This window comes from Oryctolagus cuniculus, chromosome 2 (genome assembly GCF_964237555.1).
Source record: "Oryctolagus cuniculus chromosome 2, mOryCun1.1, whole genome shotgun sequence".
In the NCBI taxonomy this organism is placed as follows: domain Eukaryota; kingdom Metazoa; phylum Chordata; class Mammalia; order Lagomorpha; family Leporidae; genus Oryctolagus; species Oryctolagus cuniculus.
Genome location: NC_091433.1, coordinates 112,246,789 through 112,266,722, shown reverse-complemented (window position 1 = coordinate 112,266,722; position 19,934 = coordinate 112,246,789). Strand labels below are relative to the sequence as shown.

At 46.1% G+C, this 19,934-nt stretch overlaps 1 protein-coding gene across 2 annotated transcripts in view; it reads right to left on the bottom strand.

The window, feature by feature from the left end:
* Positions 1-19,934, bottom strand: part of ACOXL (acyl-CoA oxidase like) — a 371,066-nt gene that overhangs the window by 181,153 nt on the left and 169,979 nt on the right. For both annotated transcript variants that reach the window (XM_051836339.2, XM_051836342.2), the window contains exon 12: positions 2,096-2,249. In XM_051836339.2, coding sequence (XP_051692299.1) covers positions 2,096-2,249 — 154 coding nt within the window. The remainder of the gene's footprint in view (positions 1-2,095; positions 2,250-19,934) is intronic.

The following is a 19,934-nucleotide window of genomic DNA, read 5'->3' as shown; positions in this document are numbered from 1 at the left end:
GTAAAGAGAGGATCAGGGGTTTATAGCTCAGGGTGGTCATGGGGAGCCAACGCCAGGATGGCTGAGAAGGAGCTCTGGCCACAGGGTGAGGTCGAGCATTTGGGGCAGCCCTGCCTGGGTTCAGGATGGACTGAGAGAGAACACGGCCCTCCAGAATGCACGCTGGGGCCAGGATGAGGACTGGGGTGGGGGTCGTGAGGACCTAGAGGGGTACAGGGGTTCTCTCTGTAGGAAGGCTGTGAAAGCCTAGGAGCGTGAGGCCACTGGACACGCAGCCCATGGAATGCACCAAGGGAATGAGCCCAGGGAGGAAGACCAGGCTGGAGGACCACAGATGGCTCAGAGTGGACCCTCAGGTGGAACCACCCATCAGGGGTGAGCAGATCTAGCTGGCTCGGTGCCCCCAGCAGTGTCCACTCTTCCCTCTGGAGGCTGGGGGCTCACTTCAACTCTTGCCTCTCCCCTGCTGACCAAACCTTCTTACTCTGCCCTGGAATCTGCAGTTCTGTTCTCAGCTGCTGCCCATCCACTGGCTGCAGAGGCAGTCACCTCCCTGGTGCTGCAGGTGGAGACCAGCAGCCTGGCAGGGGCTACCTGACCCAACAGGCTGCTATGAAAGACCGTGAGGAGCCATTGCCACGGCTGCCCCGGAGGACCTGGTCTTCTGCCCAGCTGCGCCCCAGGGCCAGCTGCCACTCTATTCTCCATTCTCTGTCTTTCCTTTGTGGATTCCACACAACATCCCCGCAGGAACAAAGCAAACATTCACCACCATCACATGGTAGACACAGCTGTACTTAGGCACCTTCAGGGACACAGTCACACTGACTTTCAGCTGAGCAGGCACCATGGTTCACGCGCACAAGGTCCCCAGGTCCGGCTGCAGCTCTTGTTGGGAAGGGCGAGCCCCTCCTGACCCCTCCCCTCTCACTTCCGCATGGGATCCCTGGCTGGGACAGAGGGCGGGTGTCCTGGAAACTCATCCTGCCTCTCACTTTTCTCCAGCTACCCCTGACTTGCTCTTGACCTCTTCCTCACCGGAAGCTAAACCTCTTCAAGCTCCCATTCAGCTACAGGGCTGCTGTTTTTAAGCAAATACTCAATGGAGTTGGCCATGAGATCCAGATCAAAGCCCAGTAAGGCCTCCCTCCTTCCCCCATCCTCTGGGAGGCAATCGGAGGTCCCAGTAGCTGCCACATCTGCCCACACTGGGATAAAGTGGGGGATCCCTGGGGGGCATGGCTGTAGGGAATCCCAGATTCCAAGGCAGCTGATGTCTCTGTGTCCGGTCCTCAGAAACCCTGCTTAGGTCCACCTTCCCACCCCTCTGGGCCCCCACAAGGAGAGAGACTCCTTGCAACCTGCAGGTGCCTCCCCTCAGGAAAATGGGACTGGAACACAGATCCCAGCTGCCCTTGGAGCCTCACTTCCTTCCGCAAAGGTTAATATGAGGCTTCCTCACACCTTGTACCCCTGCCTACATAACCCAGCCTGAGGCCTGGGGCTGGGGTCATACCAGTCTCCACACACTCTGCCCTCTCGCTCCTTCCCATCTGTGGGGACTCACGGGGGTCATTTCCTGTGCCCCACCCCCCCCACTTCCCCAGGGGATTAAAACAGCAGGGCAGAGCTTTGATCACGGGAACCCTCAGTAATCCTTTCCCATACGTCAACCACCACCGCCAAGGTCAATGGTAACTTCCGAGCGTCTGAGCCAGGCACTGCAGACCAAGCACTGTACTAATGTGGTCTCTATCAGCCCTCGCAGCATGGTATGAGGGCGACACGCTAGACAGCAAGGCCAAGAAGAGAGGTGCCAGAGACCCAGGAGCAGTCGGATGGCCACCTGCCTCCACCAGCTATGCGATGCTCCCTTAAAGTGTGCTGTGTAGCAGGGACCCCCGGGGGCCTGTGGGGGACCCGCTGGACCTGCCAGGCCTTGGGGGCTCACCATGCCTCTGGTGAGGGGACCCCCGGGGGCCTGTGGGGGACCCGCCGGACCTGCCAGGCCTTGGGGGCTCACCATGCCTCTGGTGAGGGGACCCCCGGGGGCCTGTGGGGGACCCGCCAGACCCGCCAGGCCTTGGGGGCTCACCATGCCGCCGGTGCACTCTCGGCAGTCCTGCAGACAGCTGATGTTCTCCCAGGTACTGTAGGCCTTCAGCCCCGCCACCAGCGCCTGCAGGGAGCGACTGCTGACGAGCTCCTTCCCCTGGAAGATGTCCTCATCCAGGAGGTCCCCAGCATACCTGCAAGGCAAAGCAGGGTCCTGTGATGGGCGCCACAGCCAAGGACGCAGCAGCGGAGTGGCACGCCAGGGGACAACAGTCCCATGTCGCGTCCAGGGTGGACCTCAAGGCTACCGCAGTCACCCAAAAGGGTCCACACCCCGGCATCACGAGCGCATCCACAACCTGCACATCCACCACTCTGTCCTCCCTTTGAAAGCCTCTCCTGTACCTGTCCTGGTCTGCTTTTCTGCTGGTCCATTTATATACCTTGTGGCTTGCATCAGCATCTGATTTGGCACTTTCGCCGCACCCCAAAGTGGGCACTGTGTTTAACTCTCCACCACCTCTTCTGGTCCACACCTCTAGAATCATATGCCACATTATTTTCTTAGTATTCACGTACCCCAAATGTGTCCCATGTCTCTTGTCTTTGTAATCCTTTATTACAGTTATGTTGAAAATTCTGAAACGGATTGAGCAAGGGGTAGAGAAGTGGCCCCCAAAGACGTCCACCTCCTCATCTCTGTGACCTATGAATAAATGACCTCAAATGGCAAAGCAGACTTTGCAGATGTGACTCACTGAGTGATCCTCAGAACGGATGAAGGGATAATCTTCGATGATACAGGTGGGCCCCATGGACTCACTCGGGTCCTTATCAGGGAGAAGGGGCCCTGTGGATGCACAGGGGACCTTGCAGGGGAGGGAGAGGCAGTCAACAGCGTGGGAAAATGAAAGCCATCAGCAGGATGCAGCCTGAGAAAGACCCAGCTGGCCATCGCCGACTTGGAAGGTGGAAGGGGCCGCATGCGGTGTAAGGAGACGGCCGCCAGGAGCCAGAACAGGCCAGGACATGGACTCTCCCCAGGTCCTCCAAGAGGAAGGTACTTTGCTGATACCTTGACTTTAGAACAGTGAGACTCATTTTGGACTTCTGATTTTACAACCTCAGGTTAATAAATTAGTGCTATTTTAAGCCACTGGGTCTGTGGCAGTGAGTTACAGCAGCAACAGGAAATCAGTGCAGTTTGAGACCACTTCCTTTCCTAAAAGGACGGTCATGATTTTCCTTCATTGTTCAGCCACCCATGGGCACAAGTACCATGCGGGGCGAAGTGATGCTTGCAGCTCTCCCTCCACACAGACGTCTCCCCACCCATGCTCATCTTCTTCTTTACCAGATTTCAAACCATCACAGTTGGAGAGCTCAGCTTTTGCTCTCTTCCTCCTCTTGAACACTTTTCTTTCAGTGTCATTTAAAAAATTTCCCTTTAAAATGAGTTACTGTCCATAGCAACCACTAGGAAGAAAAGCTTTACTGAAAATGTTCTCAACCAAACCCCAGGACAGAGAGGAAGCCTAGGCACTGAAGGCAAAGGGATCCACACGCTGGGGCAGGTACCTCCTTCATCTATAGGACCCAGGGAAGTACCTAAGGTACAGCCTCATGGGATCTCGTCTTCAGCGGAAGCCCCAGAGGCTGGAGACTGACAACAGTGATGGCTAGAGGTCCTGACTCACTGACTGCTCTCCATCAATCAAGCGTCACCCACTGACATGATGAGGGGTGGTTCCCAACTTAGGATGGTTTGACATATGACTTTTTCACTTTATAACGGTGCAAAGGCAATAGACATTCAGTAGACATCATATTTCACATTTTGAATTTGACCTGTTCCAGGCTAGTGCTGTGGTGAGATACTGTCTTGTGATGCTGGCCAGCGGTGGCAGAAAAGCTCAGGAAAAAAAAAAAAAAGCTCTCAGGAAAGGGTACAGCCAGTACTCTGCACTGTGCCACGTCGCTAGAGTTGAGGTACTGTGTTTTGTGCTCTCACTACAAAGTGCCCATCTGTGTGTGTATGTGACATTTTCGATGGTTTATTATAAAACAGGCCTTGATATAGATGATGTTGCCCAACTTTAGGATAATGTAAGTGTTCTGAGTGGGGTTAAGGTAATTTAGGGGCCAGTGCTGTGGTACAGTTGGTTAGGCCGCAACCTACTGCGCTGGCATCCCATATGGGCACCTGTTCGAGTCCTGGCTGCTCCACTTCTGATCCAGCTCCCTGATCTCGTGCCTGGGAAAACAGCTGAAGATGGCTCAAGTGATTGGGCCACTGCACCTATGTGGGAGACCAAGATGGAGCTCCTGGCTCCTGGCTTTGGCCTGGCTCAGCCCTGGCCATTGCAGCCATTTGGGGAGTGAACCAGCAAATGGAAGATTCTCTCTCTCTCTCTCTCTCTCTCTTTCTCTCTCTCTGTCACTCTGTGTGTGTGTGTGTGTGTGTGTGTGTGTGTTTGTGTCTCCATCTCTCTCTGTAACTTTGCCTTTCAAATAAAAAAATAAATCTTTTACAAAAAAAGTAGTCTAAGCTCAGCTATGATGTTTGACAGGTTGGATGTATTAAAAGTATTTCTGAGTTAAGAGATTTTCTACTGCAATGGGTTTATCAGGACACAATTCCATCACAAGGTGAGGAGCATCTTTAGATGGTTTTTCCTCCTCTAAAATGTTAATATGGTAGGGACCAGCGCTGTGGCGCAGGTTAATCCTTCCCTGGGGGTCAGCATCCCATATGGGCACCGGTTCTAGCTGCTAGCTGCTCCTCTTCCAATCCTCTCTGCTGTGGCCTGGGAAAGCAGCAGAAGATGGCCCAAGTGCTTGGGCCCCTGCACCCACTTGGGAGACCCAGAAGAAGCTCCTGGCTTCAGATCAGCGCAGCTCCAGCTGTTGGTTCCCATTTGGGGAATGAACCAGTAGATAGAAGACCTCCCTCTCTGTCTCTCCTTCTCACTTCTGCAGCTCTACTTCTCAAATAAATAAATAAAATCTTTTTAAAAAGTGTTAATATAGTAAATAATACAGATTGGTTCTCAAATATGAAACCAACATAACATTCCTGGGATAAACGCCACTTGGTCATAATGCACTATAGTTTTCATATTTTACTATAGCAATCTCCTAATAGTTTGATTATAAGGGATCTTGGACTCTTAATGTCTTTGTCTGATTATTGGTATCAGGATAATACTCCTAAAATGGTAGTTTTTCCTTTCTTAAATATTTGATGGGTTTCAGTAATGGTGGAAGAAAGAAACATTAATGTTCTCTATTTCTTTTTTGAGTCACTTTTGGCTATATATATATATATATATATATCTTTCAAGAAACTTGTCTTCTTTATGTACACTGTTAAATGTATAGGCAACTGTAATATTTAATTATATCCTTTCATTCTCTGTAAGATCTACAGTGATGTCTCCTCTTTAAATTTTCTCTCTCTTTTGAACAACATAGATTAAGGCCTATCGATTTTATCTCTTTTTTGAAAGTAAACAACAGTTTTTGGCTTACCTATTTTCCCTCTATTTTTTTGGCTGTTACTTACTTTTCATTGATTAAAAAATACTTTTAAAATTTGAGAGAGAGGAAATTCCATTCACTGATCTACCCCACAGATGCCTGCAACAGCCAAAGTTGGGATCCAGAAATGCAGCCAGGTCCCCACATGGATGGCAGAGACCCGACCACATAGGCCATCACTGCTGTCTCCCAGGGCCTGCACCAGCAAGAAGCAGGAATCAGGAACTGGAGCTGGGGACAGAACCCAGGTACTCTGATATAGGAAGTGGGCACCCCAACCACCATCGTAACCAGTAGTCTAAATGCCCTCACTCTTATTTTGTGGTTTCTGTGTTCACTTTTATTATTCCTTCTACTTATTTTTGGGCTTTGGGCTTAACTTGTTCCTCTTTTTCTAGTTTTTTTTAATTTGAATTTACACCATGGATTTTTAAAATTTCTATTTTGATATTTTTATTTATTGATTTTTTTTTATTTATTTGAAAGGCAGAGAGAGAGACTGAAAGAAATCTTCCATCTACCTGCTGATTCACTCTCCAAATGCCTGCAACAGGCAAGGAGTAGACTGAACCAAAGCCAGGGGCTTGGAATTCAATCCTGGCAATAGAGACCCAAGTACTTGAGCCATCACTCGTGGCCTCCCAGGGTGCACATTAGCAGGAAACTGGAATTGGAAGTAGAGCCAAGACTCACCCCCAGGTGCTCTGATATGGGATACAGGCATCCCAGGCAGCATTTTTTATTTTTGTATTTATTTCAAAGACAGAGTTACGAGAGAGGTAGAGTCACACAGAGAGAGGTCTTCCATCCACTGGTTCACTCCCCAAATGGCCGCAATGGCCAGATCTGAGCCCATCTGAAGGCAGGAGCCAGGAGCTTCTTCCCGTTCTCCCACGTGGGTACAGGGCCCCAAGCATTTGGACCGTCTTCCACTGCTTTGCCAGGCACATTAGCAGGGAGCTGGATAAGAAATGGAGCAGCCAGGACTCAAGCCGGCACCCATATGGGATGCCGGTGCTGCAGGCAGGGGCTTTAACCCGCTGCCCACAGTGCCAGTCCCTCACCCTCCAAGCAGCATCTTGACTGCTGTGACTAATCCCTATTCCCTTATTTTTTCCTAATGTGGACACTAAAGCCGTAAGTTTTCCTCTCAGCAGTGCGTCAGCTGCATGCCACAACTTCAACGTTTGTATTTCATTTTAATGTAGTCCAAAATATTTTCTAATTTCTCTTACAATTTCTTCTTTGACCTGTGTGTCATTTGGCCTCCAATATTTGGGGATTACTCCAGATATTTTTCTGCTATTGATATATAATTTAATTCCATGCTAATCAGAAGATATGCTCTGTATGATTTCAGTACTTTGAAATTCACAGTCTGTCTCGATATTCATGTGCACCTGAAAATGATGTGCGAACTGATATTTTTGGGTAGAACATTCTACGAACATCAGTGAAATCATGTTCATGATGATCACTGTTCATACCTTTTATATCACTGTGAATATCTATTATATGAACTACTCAAACAGAAGAATTGATATCTGCAGCTGCAATTTTGGATTTGTCAATGTCTCCTTTCATTACTAGCCAGTTTTTCACATAGTTGAGGCTATCTTATTGGTCCATATATATTCAAATGTTTATATCTTCCTGAGAAGTAGTCTGCTTTATCATTATGAATGGTTCCTCTGTATCCCTGATAAGATTAATTTCTCTAATGCCTACTTTATCTGATGTTAATATATCTGCTCCAGCTTTCTCATGGTTAGTATTTACACTATAAATTATTCTTCCTTATTTTTCTTTTAACCTATTTGTCTTCATAGCTTAAGTGGGTTTCTTGTAGGAAGAACCTAATTGAATCAGTTTTTATCATATCTCGAAATCTCCAAATGAAACAGGACTGGTTTAACCATTTACATCTAGTATAACTATCAACACAATTGAGTTTAAAGCTGTTACCTTGTAATTTTTCTTCTATTTATTCCGTCTTTTGTTCCCTTTTCCTCTGCTTCTGTCTTCTTTTGATTAATGAAATAACCTTTTAAATTCCACTGCTAACTTTTAAACCATAGCACTATTTTTTTAGTGATTGTTTTATGGCTTAAAATATCCATCTTAAATTTATCCCAATTTCCCTCAAATAGAGTTATACCACTTCACAGATCATTTAAGAACCTTATAACACTACAAATATACTTCCATTCCACTCTCAAACTCACTGTAGGACTGCTGAGATCTCATATGTGAAGATATAGATAATATATATGAAGATGTATACAATATAGGATAGAATATAGATACATGATAGATAAATAGATAGATAGGTGTGCTACATATGTTACAGACCTCATTGCTATTTTTTGCTTTAAACAACTTCTTTTTTACCATGTCAACATTGGTAAAGGATAATCTATTTATAATAGACTTCACTCATTAAAATGCACCATTTAAAGAGTTTTGACAAGCGTACGTCCATGAGAACAGCACCAGGATCAAGTGCAGAACATTTCCAAGACCCCACAAAAATGCCTCATGCCTCTTAGCCATCTATCCCTTCCTCCACCCCATCCCAAGACAAGCACTGACCTCTTTTTTGTCACTATAGGTTAGTTGTACTTTATGTAAATAGATGTCTGCCTTGCTCAAAGAGCACATTGTTTCGGGATGAATGCCTCCACTCCACAACATTGATCAGTAATTGTCCCATTCTATGCAAGGCATATCTCACATTTCATTTATGCCTTCGTGTGTTGAACCCTTTACCTGTTTCCAGTTTCAAACTGTTACAAATAAAACATATGAAAATTCATGTGCAAATCTTAGAGGGGGATACATCTCCGTTTTTCTTGAGTAAATATGTGGAAGTAAACTGGCTGCATCATATGGCAGATGCTTTTCTTTTAAGAAAGTGCCAAACAATTTTGTAAAGTGCGATTTTGCCTTCCCAACAACAGTATATGAGAACACTAGTTGTTCCACATCCTGTCAACAATTTGTCTTTGCAGTCTTTATTCTATTTTAATGCGGTTATTCTCATCTTTTTAATGTTAGTGAGTCTATTGGATAGGTAATGGTTTGACCTTGCATTTCCCTGATAACTAATGATCACAAGCATCTTTTTATGTGTCTATTGGCCAACATTCATATATCTTCTTTTGTTACGTGTCTATTCAAATCTTTTGCCCACTAGTTATTGGCTTGCAATCTTATCTTTAATTGGATGTTTTCTTGATATATTATGGATAGCAACCCACTGTCAGATATCTGCAGGCAGACACTGCCTCCCACTCTGTGGCTTTTCTATTCATTTTCTTAAGGATAAGAGTCAATTTGGGTCTCTAATCCTAAATAGCATGTTCTTTATAAACAGTGTGTCCCAAACAAGTGGATGGCATTTAATCTATGCTATAGTATGGTTACCTCTGCCCTGGTCTGTGACTACAATGCAATAACTCTGAGAAGAACCCAGATCCAGGCATTTAAAAAGTCATATATGGCCCGGCGCCGTGACTCACTAGGCTAATCCTCTGCCTTGCGGCGCCGGCACACCAGGTTCTAGTCCCGGTCGGGGCGCCGGATTCTGTCCCAGTTGCCCCTCTTCCAGGCCAGCTCTCTGCTGTGGCCAGGGAGTGCAGTGGAGGATGGCCCAAGTGCTTGGGCCCTGCACCCCATGGGAGACCAGGATAAACACCTGGCTCCTGCCATCGGATCAGCGCGGTGCGCCGGCCGCGGCGGCCATTGGAGGGTGAACCAACGGCAAAGGAAGACCTTTCTCTCTGTCTCTCTCTTTCACTGTCCACTCTGCCTGTCAAAAAAAAAAAAAAAAGTCATATATGATCATTCCTCAGGACCCGCAGAGGATCAGTTCTAGGACTTCCTTCAGTACCAAAATCTGGAGGCATTCAAGTCCCTTATGTAAAGTGGTATAGTACTTGCATATAAGCTTTGCAATTCTACTATATACTTAAATGATCTCTGGAGACAGGCATATGGCCTCCAGTCGGGATATCCACATTCCGTATCAGAGTGCCTGGATTGAAATCCTGGCTCTGCTCCCTTTTCCAGATTCCTGCACACCCTGGGAGGCAGCAGGTGACGGCTCAAATAGTTGGGCCATGGCAGCTCATGACAAGAGCCTCGGGTGATCACTGACGTCATACATAAGAGTGTCAATTGTTGGCCAGCACCATGGCTCACTAGGCTAATCTTCCGCCTGCGGTGCCGGCACCCTGGGTTCTAGTCCTGGTTGGGGTGCTGGTTTTGTCCCGGTAACTCCTCTTCCAGTCCAGCTTTCTGCTGTGGCCCGGGAGTGCAGTGGAGGATGGCCTAAGTGCTAGGACCATGCACCTGCATGGGAGACCAGGAAGAAGCATCTGGCTCCTGGCTTCAGATCTGCATAGTGCACCGGCAGTAGCGGCCATTTAGGGGGTGAACCAATGGAAGGAAGACCTTTCTCTCTGTCTCTCTGTCTCTCTCTCTCTCTTTCTCTGTCTCTCTGTCTCTCTCTAACTCTGCCTGTCCAAAAAAAAAAAAAGAGGATCAATTGTTAAATCAACAACAGGAGTCACTGTACACTTGCTCCCCATGTAGGACCTCTGTCCTTAAGTGTTGTACTATGAAAATTAACAGTAAAACTAGTCTTCAAACAGTACTTTATACATTGTGTATATGTGGGTACAAACTGTTGAAATCTTTACTTAGTTTAGAGTTGATCTTCTGTATATAAAGATAATTAAAAATGAATGTTAATGAAGAATGGGATGGGAGAGGAAGTGGGAGATGGGATGGTTTGGGGGGAGTGGGTATGGGAGGAATAACCACTATGATCCAGAAGTTGTACTTATGAAATTTATATTTATTAAATAAAAGCTTTCTATTAAAAAAAGATAGTTGGGCCCCTGTCACCCAAGTGGAGAGGCTCGGACTGACTTTCCAGCTCTCAGCTCCCAGCCATGATCTGACTCAGCCCCAGCTGTTGCAGGTATTTGTAGGGTGAACCAGTCTGTCTGTCTGTCTCTGTGCCTGTCTCTCTGCTTCTCAAATTAAAAAAAATATATCTCTGGATTACTCAAAATACCCAGTGAAACACAAACGCTATGTAAATAGCTACACTTAATTGACAAGAATAAAAGACCTGTTCACGCTCAGTACAGAGGCAGCCATCGTAGGCCAACCGCACAAAATGGGAGGTGGACGGGCTCAAACCAGGAGGCCTTGGGGGACACGGTGGACTTGTGAGGGACCAAGGCCTCACTTCACTCCCTTGGACTCAGCATAGTACATGGCCAGTGGCAAAGTCAAAGATTTTTGCTTTGTTCTTTGGAAGGAGGGCTTTCTGGACATACTCCTGCTATTATTTTTTCAAACGATGATCGGCTGAATCCGTGAGTGCAGAGCCCACAATAGTGAGAGCTGACTTTACCTGAGTCCACACCTCCAGCCACACACAGCACACCCTCACACATGCACCCCCACCTGCCCATCCCCCAGGGGTGGAGATGGGCAAGAAACAAGGAACGGACAAGCCTTCAGCAAAGAGTCCTGAGTCTCTCATGGAGCAGATCTGATGAGAACCCTCAGATACACTGAGTTGTGATTTTACCCAACCCACCAGGCCCCACACCCTGCTAGGGAGAGGCTCCACCTGCTAGGTGGGGAGGAGCCCAGCGGCTCTGAATCTTTGTTGGCCCTAGATCTACTTGGAAAAGGGTCTAGGTAGCCTTCCAGGCTTAAGAAAATCTGGTATAAGAAACTCATAGTGACCCAGAAGATAAATTAGGAAATCGGGATTCTTGAGAGAAAATTATTCCTCATGTCTAAACTTGTTTACTTCACAGATGCAGCTTCTACAAGTGCAAGGTGTTTATTTACAAATATCTGTTTGCTACAAGAACAGATAAAGGGAAAGCAAACATTTGAACCCTCCCTCATGGTAAGATGTTTGAGAAATGCAGACAGAATATCTCTAAAACCAGAGGTAAGAATTCAATTTATGAAAGTTTCTTCTACATCAAATTGGGTAAATAAGAATTCTTGACCCTAGATACTAGAATTACATCAAAAACAGTACAGTGCACAAGTAGTAGTGTTCATTAGATGAGCAGTGTTTAAGATGCTTAACTATCGAGGCAGAGAGAGACAGAGCCAGAGAGACAGAGAAAGCTTGCATCTGCCAGTTCACTCCCCAGATGCCCACAATAAACAGGCCTGGACTGAGGCTGAAGCTGGGAGCCAGGCACTCAACCCAGGTTTCCCATGTGAGTGGCAGGGATACAAGAAGTTGAGCCGTCCCCTGCTGTCTCCCGGGGTATACATTAGCAGGAAGCTGGAATCGGAAGCAGAGGTAGGACTCAAGCCCAGCAAATGCATATGGGATGCAAGCATCTCAAACAACATCTTTTTTTTTTAACTTTTATTTAATGAATATAAATTTTCAAAGTACGAATTATGGATTACAATGGCTTCCCCCCCATACCGTCCCTCCCTCCCACAACCCTCCCCTTTCCCACTCCCTCTCCCCTTCCATTCACATCAAGATTCATTTTCGATTATCTTAATATACAGAAGATCAGCTTAGTATACATTAAGTAAGGATTTCAACAGTTTGCTCCCACACAGAAACATAAAGTGAAAAATAATAGATGATTTTTTTTTAAATGATGATGAAATCAGATCAGACCTATTGTCATGTTTAATCCCAGTGAGAGTCAACTTGGGAATTGATAATTTCTTTTTTTTTTTTTTTACAGAAGATCAGTTTAGTATGCATTAAGTAAAGATTTCAACAGTTTGCACCCCCATAGAAACACAAAGTGAAATATATTGTTTGAGTACTCGTTATAGCATTAAATCTCAATGCACAGCACATTAAGGACAGAGATCCTACATGAGGAGTAAGTGCACAGTGACTCCTGTTGTTGACTTTACCAATTGACACTCCTGTCTATGGCATCAGTAATCTCCCTATGCTCCAGTCATGAGTTTCCAAGGCTATGGAAGCCCTCTGAGTTCTCCGACTCTTATCTTGTTTAGACAAGGTCATAGTCAAAGTGGAGGTTCTCTCCTCCCTTCAGAGAAAGGTACCTCCTTCTTTGAAGACCTGTTCTTTCCACTGGGATCTCACTCACAGAGATCTTTTGCCAGAGTGTCTTGGCTTTCCATGCCTGAAATACTCTCATGGGCTTTTCAGCCAGATCCGAATGCCTTTAGGGCTGATTCTGAGGCCAGAGTGCTGTTTAGGACATCTGCCATTCTATGAGTCTGCTGAGTATCTCACTTCCCATGTTGGATCACTCTCCCCTTTATTTATTCTATCGGTTAGTGTTTCAAACAACATCTTAATCACTCTCCCAAACACCCTGAACTCCATTTCCTGACAAGGACAGGAGCTTGGTATGTTTCTGCAAACTGTGAGCTGTCATCCTACCCATTCATTTACTAGACAAATGCTAATGAGGTCTTACTTTGTGCAAGGCACAGGTCTAGGTGCTGTAAAAACATCAGTTACAAAACCAAAGACAGAAATCTCTACTCGGAGTCCCCAGACACAAAGTGAGTTACAAAACATAAAATCTTAGGACAGTGCCTGGTGCAAGGTGAGCTCTTGACTATAGGCTAGCTGCTGTCTTCATTTTACCCTTACAGGTGTAGAGCAAAAAGAGCGCCCAAGAGAATCCCTGAATCCAGAGGGAAAAAGGCAGCACAGGCAGTGCTGTGGCCCCTCCTGGCCTGGAACCTACCCTGGCCTGCTTGAGCTGCCCACTGGCCTGGAATAAAGAAGAGAAGAGGCACATGCGAAAGACTCCTTTGGACCAGGGCCCCGCTAATATTCATCTATATTTTTAAGTTATTAGTCACTTCCAAGCTGAGTAATTCCTTTTTTTGTAGCAAATCCCACAAGATATTTAAAAGGATGATATCAGCTTCCAAATCCCCTGGCCAGCCCTCTTGGACTCCTCCACATCAAACTTCTGCTCCAGAGACTGCAGGAAGGGTATGACAGCCAAGCCTCCCCAGCCCCGCAGCCGGGTGTGCAGTGACCACCCAGGGGAGTTTCATGCCCTTGGTTGATGCAACCATGGCTCAGTGATAAGAAGGGGCTCAGGCTGCTGCTCCAACAAGCTTCTAAGGGGTTCATTGTTCCAGGAGGGGCTCAGTGGTGATGTCATAGAGATGCCAATCTCAACCGTGTACCCGCAGTACCTGGCTCTCTGATCAGGTTCTGTCTGTTGAAAGCGAGAGAACGTGAGTGGGGTGGGCTAGGGTTGGGTGTGTTGCTGGAGGCCAGCAGGTCCTCCTTGCCTCCAGCCCTGTGACAGCAGACAGGGAAGGAAGGGGGTAGTGACCTTTTGAACCACGTTGCTGGCCCACCTGCCTCTGCCAACCCCAGACAGGCCTCATACACTCCACATGGCAGCAGCCACGTCTGATGCAAGTACCAGCAGAAGTTCAGGGGTAGCATCTCGGCTGTCAGATTTAAACAGAAGCAGAGATACCCAGCCAACTTCGAACTGCAAGTAAAGAAAGCACATCCACAGTGGATTGATTACCAGATCCCGGCGGATATCAAATCCTCGGATGCTCAAGTCCCTTCTACAGAGTGACATGGTATTTTCATATAACTTGTGCACATCTCCCTGTACACCTTGAATCATTTCTAAATTACTTACAATACCCAAATATAAGGTCTGTACTGTCTCAGTATCTGTTACACTGTTTTGTTTAGAGCATAAAGACAAGGAAGCCAGTCTGCATGTATTCAGTACAGATGCAATTTTTCCCCAAATATTTTCCACCCAAGATTGGTTGAACCCACACATGTGGAACCCACGGATACAGAGTGCCAACTGTGCTGTGGTTAGACTACAATGTTATGCACAGGTTACCTGCAATTTAAACCTACCTGGGTGTCTCTGTTTTCTCTGGCACCCCCACTAGCAAGGTATCATATAGCAGCTGACTACACAAACCCATGTGCGGCGAGAAGCCACCCCACCTCGCTTCTGTCACCTGCCTTTTCCCTGGGGTGACATGTTTCTGTCCAATGAGAGGAGGGGAGAGGCAGAGCCAGCCATGCTGGTTGAAGGCCTATTTTTCCTGCTCACCTCACTCAGACCCATACACCTGTAGGCCTGAACTCCATCACACTTGAGCAAGACCAAGTGTATCAATAAACATCTACTAGTCAAATCTCGTGGGGCCCAGACCCTGAAACTGGAAGCACGAGTCCCCGGCAATCTGGGAGTAGGATCCTATAACCAAGGCTCAGTCACTCTAGTGACGAAAGAGAGGGCGCAGGTGGAGGGTTAGTAGTTAGCAAACAATTTTCTCGAGTTACAGTGAACTTGATTAAGCTGTTTCCTCACAAGCTGGAGGAGGAGCAGCAGGTGCAATAAACAAGACAGAAACAAGAACAGAAATTGTCAGAGAAGACACCAGCTTCTCCCTGGGCTTGCTTAACAACATCTCCCGCTTGCTTGGGGGCACTGCCTTCCTGGGATTCCTAGGACCAGATGTTGAGTGGTGTAAGCCCCTACTGTAATACGGGGAGGCAGGAAGGGGAGAAAGGAGAAGGAGCAGTAGAGCAACGATGGGGACACTGACCCATGTCAGAGACCAGTGAGGGGGCAAAGTCAATATAATCAGGAGGCAAAATTACACTGATGTCCTGGTGACAATAGGGATCTGGTCTGACCTCCTCAAAGCATGGCTCAGAAGCCAGCATTTTAGCCCAGTGTGTTAAGTAGCCACCTGAGACATGGGCATCCCCTATCAGAGTGTCAGTTTAAATCCCGGCTGCTCCACTTCTGATCCAGCTCCCTGCTAATGCAACTGTGACAGCAGTGGAAGATGGCCCATAGTACTTGCGCCCCTGCCACCCACGCAGGAGACCCAGAAGGAGTTCTGGGCTCCAGGTTTTGGCCCAGATCAGCTCCAGCCATTGCAACCATTTGGGGGAGTGAACCAGCAGAAGGAAGATTCTCCTTCCCTTCCTCCCTCCCTCCCTCCCTTCCTCCCTCCTTCCCTCTCTCCATTCCTCTTTCTCTCCCTCTATCCCTCTCTCTCTTTGCCTTTCAAATAAATAAGTCTAAAAAAAAACATGGCACAATACAGGGCACACAGCAAGAATGTAAGAATTTTTAACATTTTTCTTATAGTAATTTATTCTAAAAATCGTACTTATGTATATGAGTGGCAAAGGAAGAGAGAGATCAAACTGATAGACAGAAAAAGACAGCTTTCATCCACTGGTTCACTCCCTAAATGCTTGCAGCAGCCGGGCCTGGGTTTCCCATATGGGTGATCTGAACTCGATTACAGCCATCACAGCCACCTCTCAGGGTCTGCATCACCACGAAGTTGGATCAGAAGCTACAGGTGGGTATTGAGCCCAGGCACCCTAATATGGGACACGGGTATCTGATCCCCAGATATTTGCATTGCTTAATCCATTTATATTAATCACCCCTTTAACTTTCCTTGAAACATTAAGGCAGAATTGTGACTGCTCTTCTTTTTATATTTATTTGACAGGTAGAGTTACAGACAGTTATAGACAGATAGAGAGAGAAAGAGAGTGAGAGAGAATGAAAGAAAGGTCTTCTTTACATTGGTTCACTCCCCAAATGGCCGCTACTGCCAGCGCTGCACCATTCCAAAGCCAGGAGTCAGGTGCTCCTTCCTGGTCTCCCATGCAGGTGCAGGGGCCCAAGCACTTGGGCCATCCTCCATGCCCTCCCAGGCCACAGCAGAGAACTGGACTGGAAGAGGAGCAACCGGGACTAGAACTGGTACCCATTAGCCAGAGCTGGGCCGATCTGAAGCCAGGAGCCAGGAGCTTCCTTTGGGTCTCCCACGTGGGTGCAGGGACCCAAGGACATGAGCCGTCTTCTACTGCTTTCCCAGGCCATAGCAGAGAGCTGGATGGGAAGAGGAGCAGCCAGGACTCAAACTGGTGCCCATATGAGATGCCGACGCTTCAGGCAGTGACTTTATCTGCTATGCCACAGCACTGGCCTCTCTGCCTTTTAAATAAATATAAATAAATAAATAAAGCTCATGGAAAATAGAATTAACATACCCAAAATATAACTTTTCAAAATGAAAAGATTTCAGAATTTTTGGCACCAAAATAAACGTTCATTTTCCATGAACGTTTTGACATATATATCCATAAACTTAAAAGAATAGAATTCATACAAAGAACATTCTTGGATCATGTCAGCACTTCTGAAGATGCCACAGGTCAAAGAGAAAGTCTCAAGGAGAATTTAAACTATTTTTAACTAAGTGCAAATACACGGTCAAAATCAGGAGGATGCAGTTAGGGAGTCGGCGTTTAGCCTGCGGTTAAGATGCCCGTGTCCCACGTCAGAAATCCTGAGTACTCCAGCCCCTGACTACAACCAATACTCCTGCCAATACAGTAGTGACAACCCAGCTAACTGGGTCCCTGCCACTCACGTGGGAGACTCAATCGTCCTCAGTTCCTGGCATCAGCCTGGCCCAAGCCCAGCTGTAACAGACATCTGGGAAACGAACCAGCAGATAGGAGTTTCTCTCTCTCTCTCTCTCCTCTCTCACATAATAAATTTACCAATTTTGAGAAGAGAGAACAAACTCAGAGGACTCACACCATCCGATTAAACGATTGATTTCATTTCTTTGATAACAGCTCTGTTGAGATACAGTTCACACACCACATGGGAAGTGTACAGTTCACTGGTTTCTAGTATATTTAGAGTTGTGCCCACCAGCACGTGACTTTAAAAGGCTTTCACCATCCCAAAAGGAAACCCCACAGCCATTAGCAATCACTCCTCATTCCTTCCTGCACCCCAGTACCTGGCAGGCACTGATTCATTTCTCATCTCTGTCAACATGAGTGTTCTGACATTTCATAACAATGGAATTATTTAATACAGTTTGTGGCTATGTCGCATATCAGTGCTTCATTCTTGCTATTGCCAGGTAATGCTGCCTCATGTGGACGTGCCACTCTGTTTATCCATGCGTGAGCTGACGGACACTTGGATTGCTTTCTGTTGCTACTATGCAAAGCACTGTTGGGCACGTCATGTACACGTTTCTGTGTGCGCGGATGTCCTCATTTCTCTTGCAGAGACTAGCATAACTAGGCGTCGGATGGCCGGGTCATATGTAATTTCATGTTTAATATTTTGAGGAACTGCAGAGCTATTTTCCATGCTCCATTCCTATCAATGAGCAACATATAAAAGTGCCATTTCACTACACATTTGTCAACACTTGTTATAATGTATCTTTTTCACTACAATCATGATAGTGCTAAGTGGCATCTGATATTTTTTGTTTGTATTTCCATGACGAATAATGATTTTTATACCATTTTTTCATGGGATTATTGGCCATGTATATGTTTTCTTTGGAGAAATTTCTATTAAGTTTTTTTCCTGTTTTTTAAATTGGGTCATTGATCACTTTATTGTTGAACAGCAAGTGTTCTCCGTATGTGTAGACACAAGTTCCTTATCAGATATGGTTGGAAAATATTTCCTCCCGTTCTGTGGGTCCTCTTCACGTTCCTGATGGTGTCCTGTGAAGCACCCAACAGAAGTTCACTTCCAAGGAGTCCAGTTTACCCATGGTTTTCCTTTGGCACCGTGCTTTTGGTGTTCTATCTAAGAAATCCCTGTCCAACCTAGATGCACAAGTTTGCTTTTGTTTTCCTCCAGGAGGTTGCTTATTCTAATTCTTGGATTTAGGGCTGTGCTTCATTTTGAGTGAACCGCTGCTGTGCACAGTCTCCCTTCATTGTCTGGCTGCAGATATGCTGCTGCTCCAGCACCACAGAATGAACAAGCCGTTCTTTCTCCAACTGAATCGTCGTAGCATCTTTGTCAGAAATCGAATGACCGTCAAGTTAGAGATTTACTTCTGTCTCCTCGATTGTCTCCCTTTGATCTATATGTCTATCCTAAGCCAGTGATACGCTGTCTTGACCACTGCAGCTTTGTGTTAAATTTTCAAATTGGGAAGCATGAGTCTGACTTTGCTATTCCTTCTCAAGACTGTTTTGGCTATTCTAGGTTCTTTGCATTTCCACATAAATTTTAGGATCAGCTTGTTAATTTTGGAAAAAACCACTTTGATAGACATGGCATTGAATGTGTAGACCAATTTGGAGAGCACTGCCATCCTAACAGCATTAAGTCTGATGGTCCCGGAACACGGGTGCCATTCCTGTGCTCCCATCTTCCGTAACTTCTTTGGCTAAGTTTATTCCTAGAGATTGTTATTCTTTTTGATGCTGTTGTAAATGGATTACTTTCATTTCTGGATTTTTTTCGTTGCTATGTTTTATAGAAATATAACTGGCTTTGCGTATTGGTCTTACATTCTTCAATCTTGCAGAACTCATTAGTTCTAGCAAATCTTTAGTGTATTCCTTCGGATTTTCCAGACATGAGACCAGGTCACCTACAAATAGAGTCAGTTCACTTATTTTTTTCCTTTTATTTACTTTATTTTATTTGTATTTTTGCCTTTTATTATTTTTCTTGCCTACTTGTCCTGGCTAGAACCTCCAACACAATGGAAGAGACAACAAAGATTAGACATCCTTGTCTTACTCCTAATCTCAGGAGGAAAACATTCACTCTTTCACCATCACCTACGATGTCAGCTTGTGGGGTCTTCATAGAGGTAGAGAGTCCCCTTCTATCCCTAGCTTGTTGCGTGTTTGGTCAGAGAAAGCTGCTGGATTTTGTCAAATGTTTTCTCTGCATCTCAGATGGTCTTTTTTTTCATTTGTTCTATTAATATGGAATGTTACATTGATTGACTTTTAGTTGGAGGTTTGTACATTCATAAGTAAAACTGATCTTCAGTTTTCTTTTAATATCTTTGGCTCACTTGGATACTGAGTCGCAGGGCCCCGTGGAGTAAGCCGGGCAGCGCCCGCTCCTCTCCCGTGTTTTGGAAGACTCTGTGAGGACTGCTATTCATTCTTCACACGTTTGGTAGAACTCACCAGTACAGCGATCTTGACCTGAGCTTTACAACATGGAAAGTTTTTTTTTAATGACTTATTTATTTATTTGAAAGGCAGAGAGAGAGAGGAAGAGACAGAGTCAGGGAGATCTTCCATCCGCTGGTTCACTTTCCAGGTGGCCACAAAGGCTAGGCCAGGCTGAAGCCAGGAACCAGGAGTTTCTTCTGGGTCTCCCATGTGGGTAGCAGGGGCCCAAGGACTTTGGTCATCTTCCACTGCTTTCCCAGGCACATTAGCAGGGACCTGGATAGAAACTGGAGCAGCTTGGACACGAACTGATGCCTATACGGGATGCTGGCAT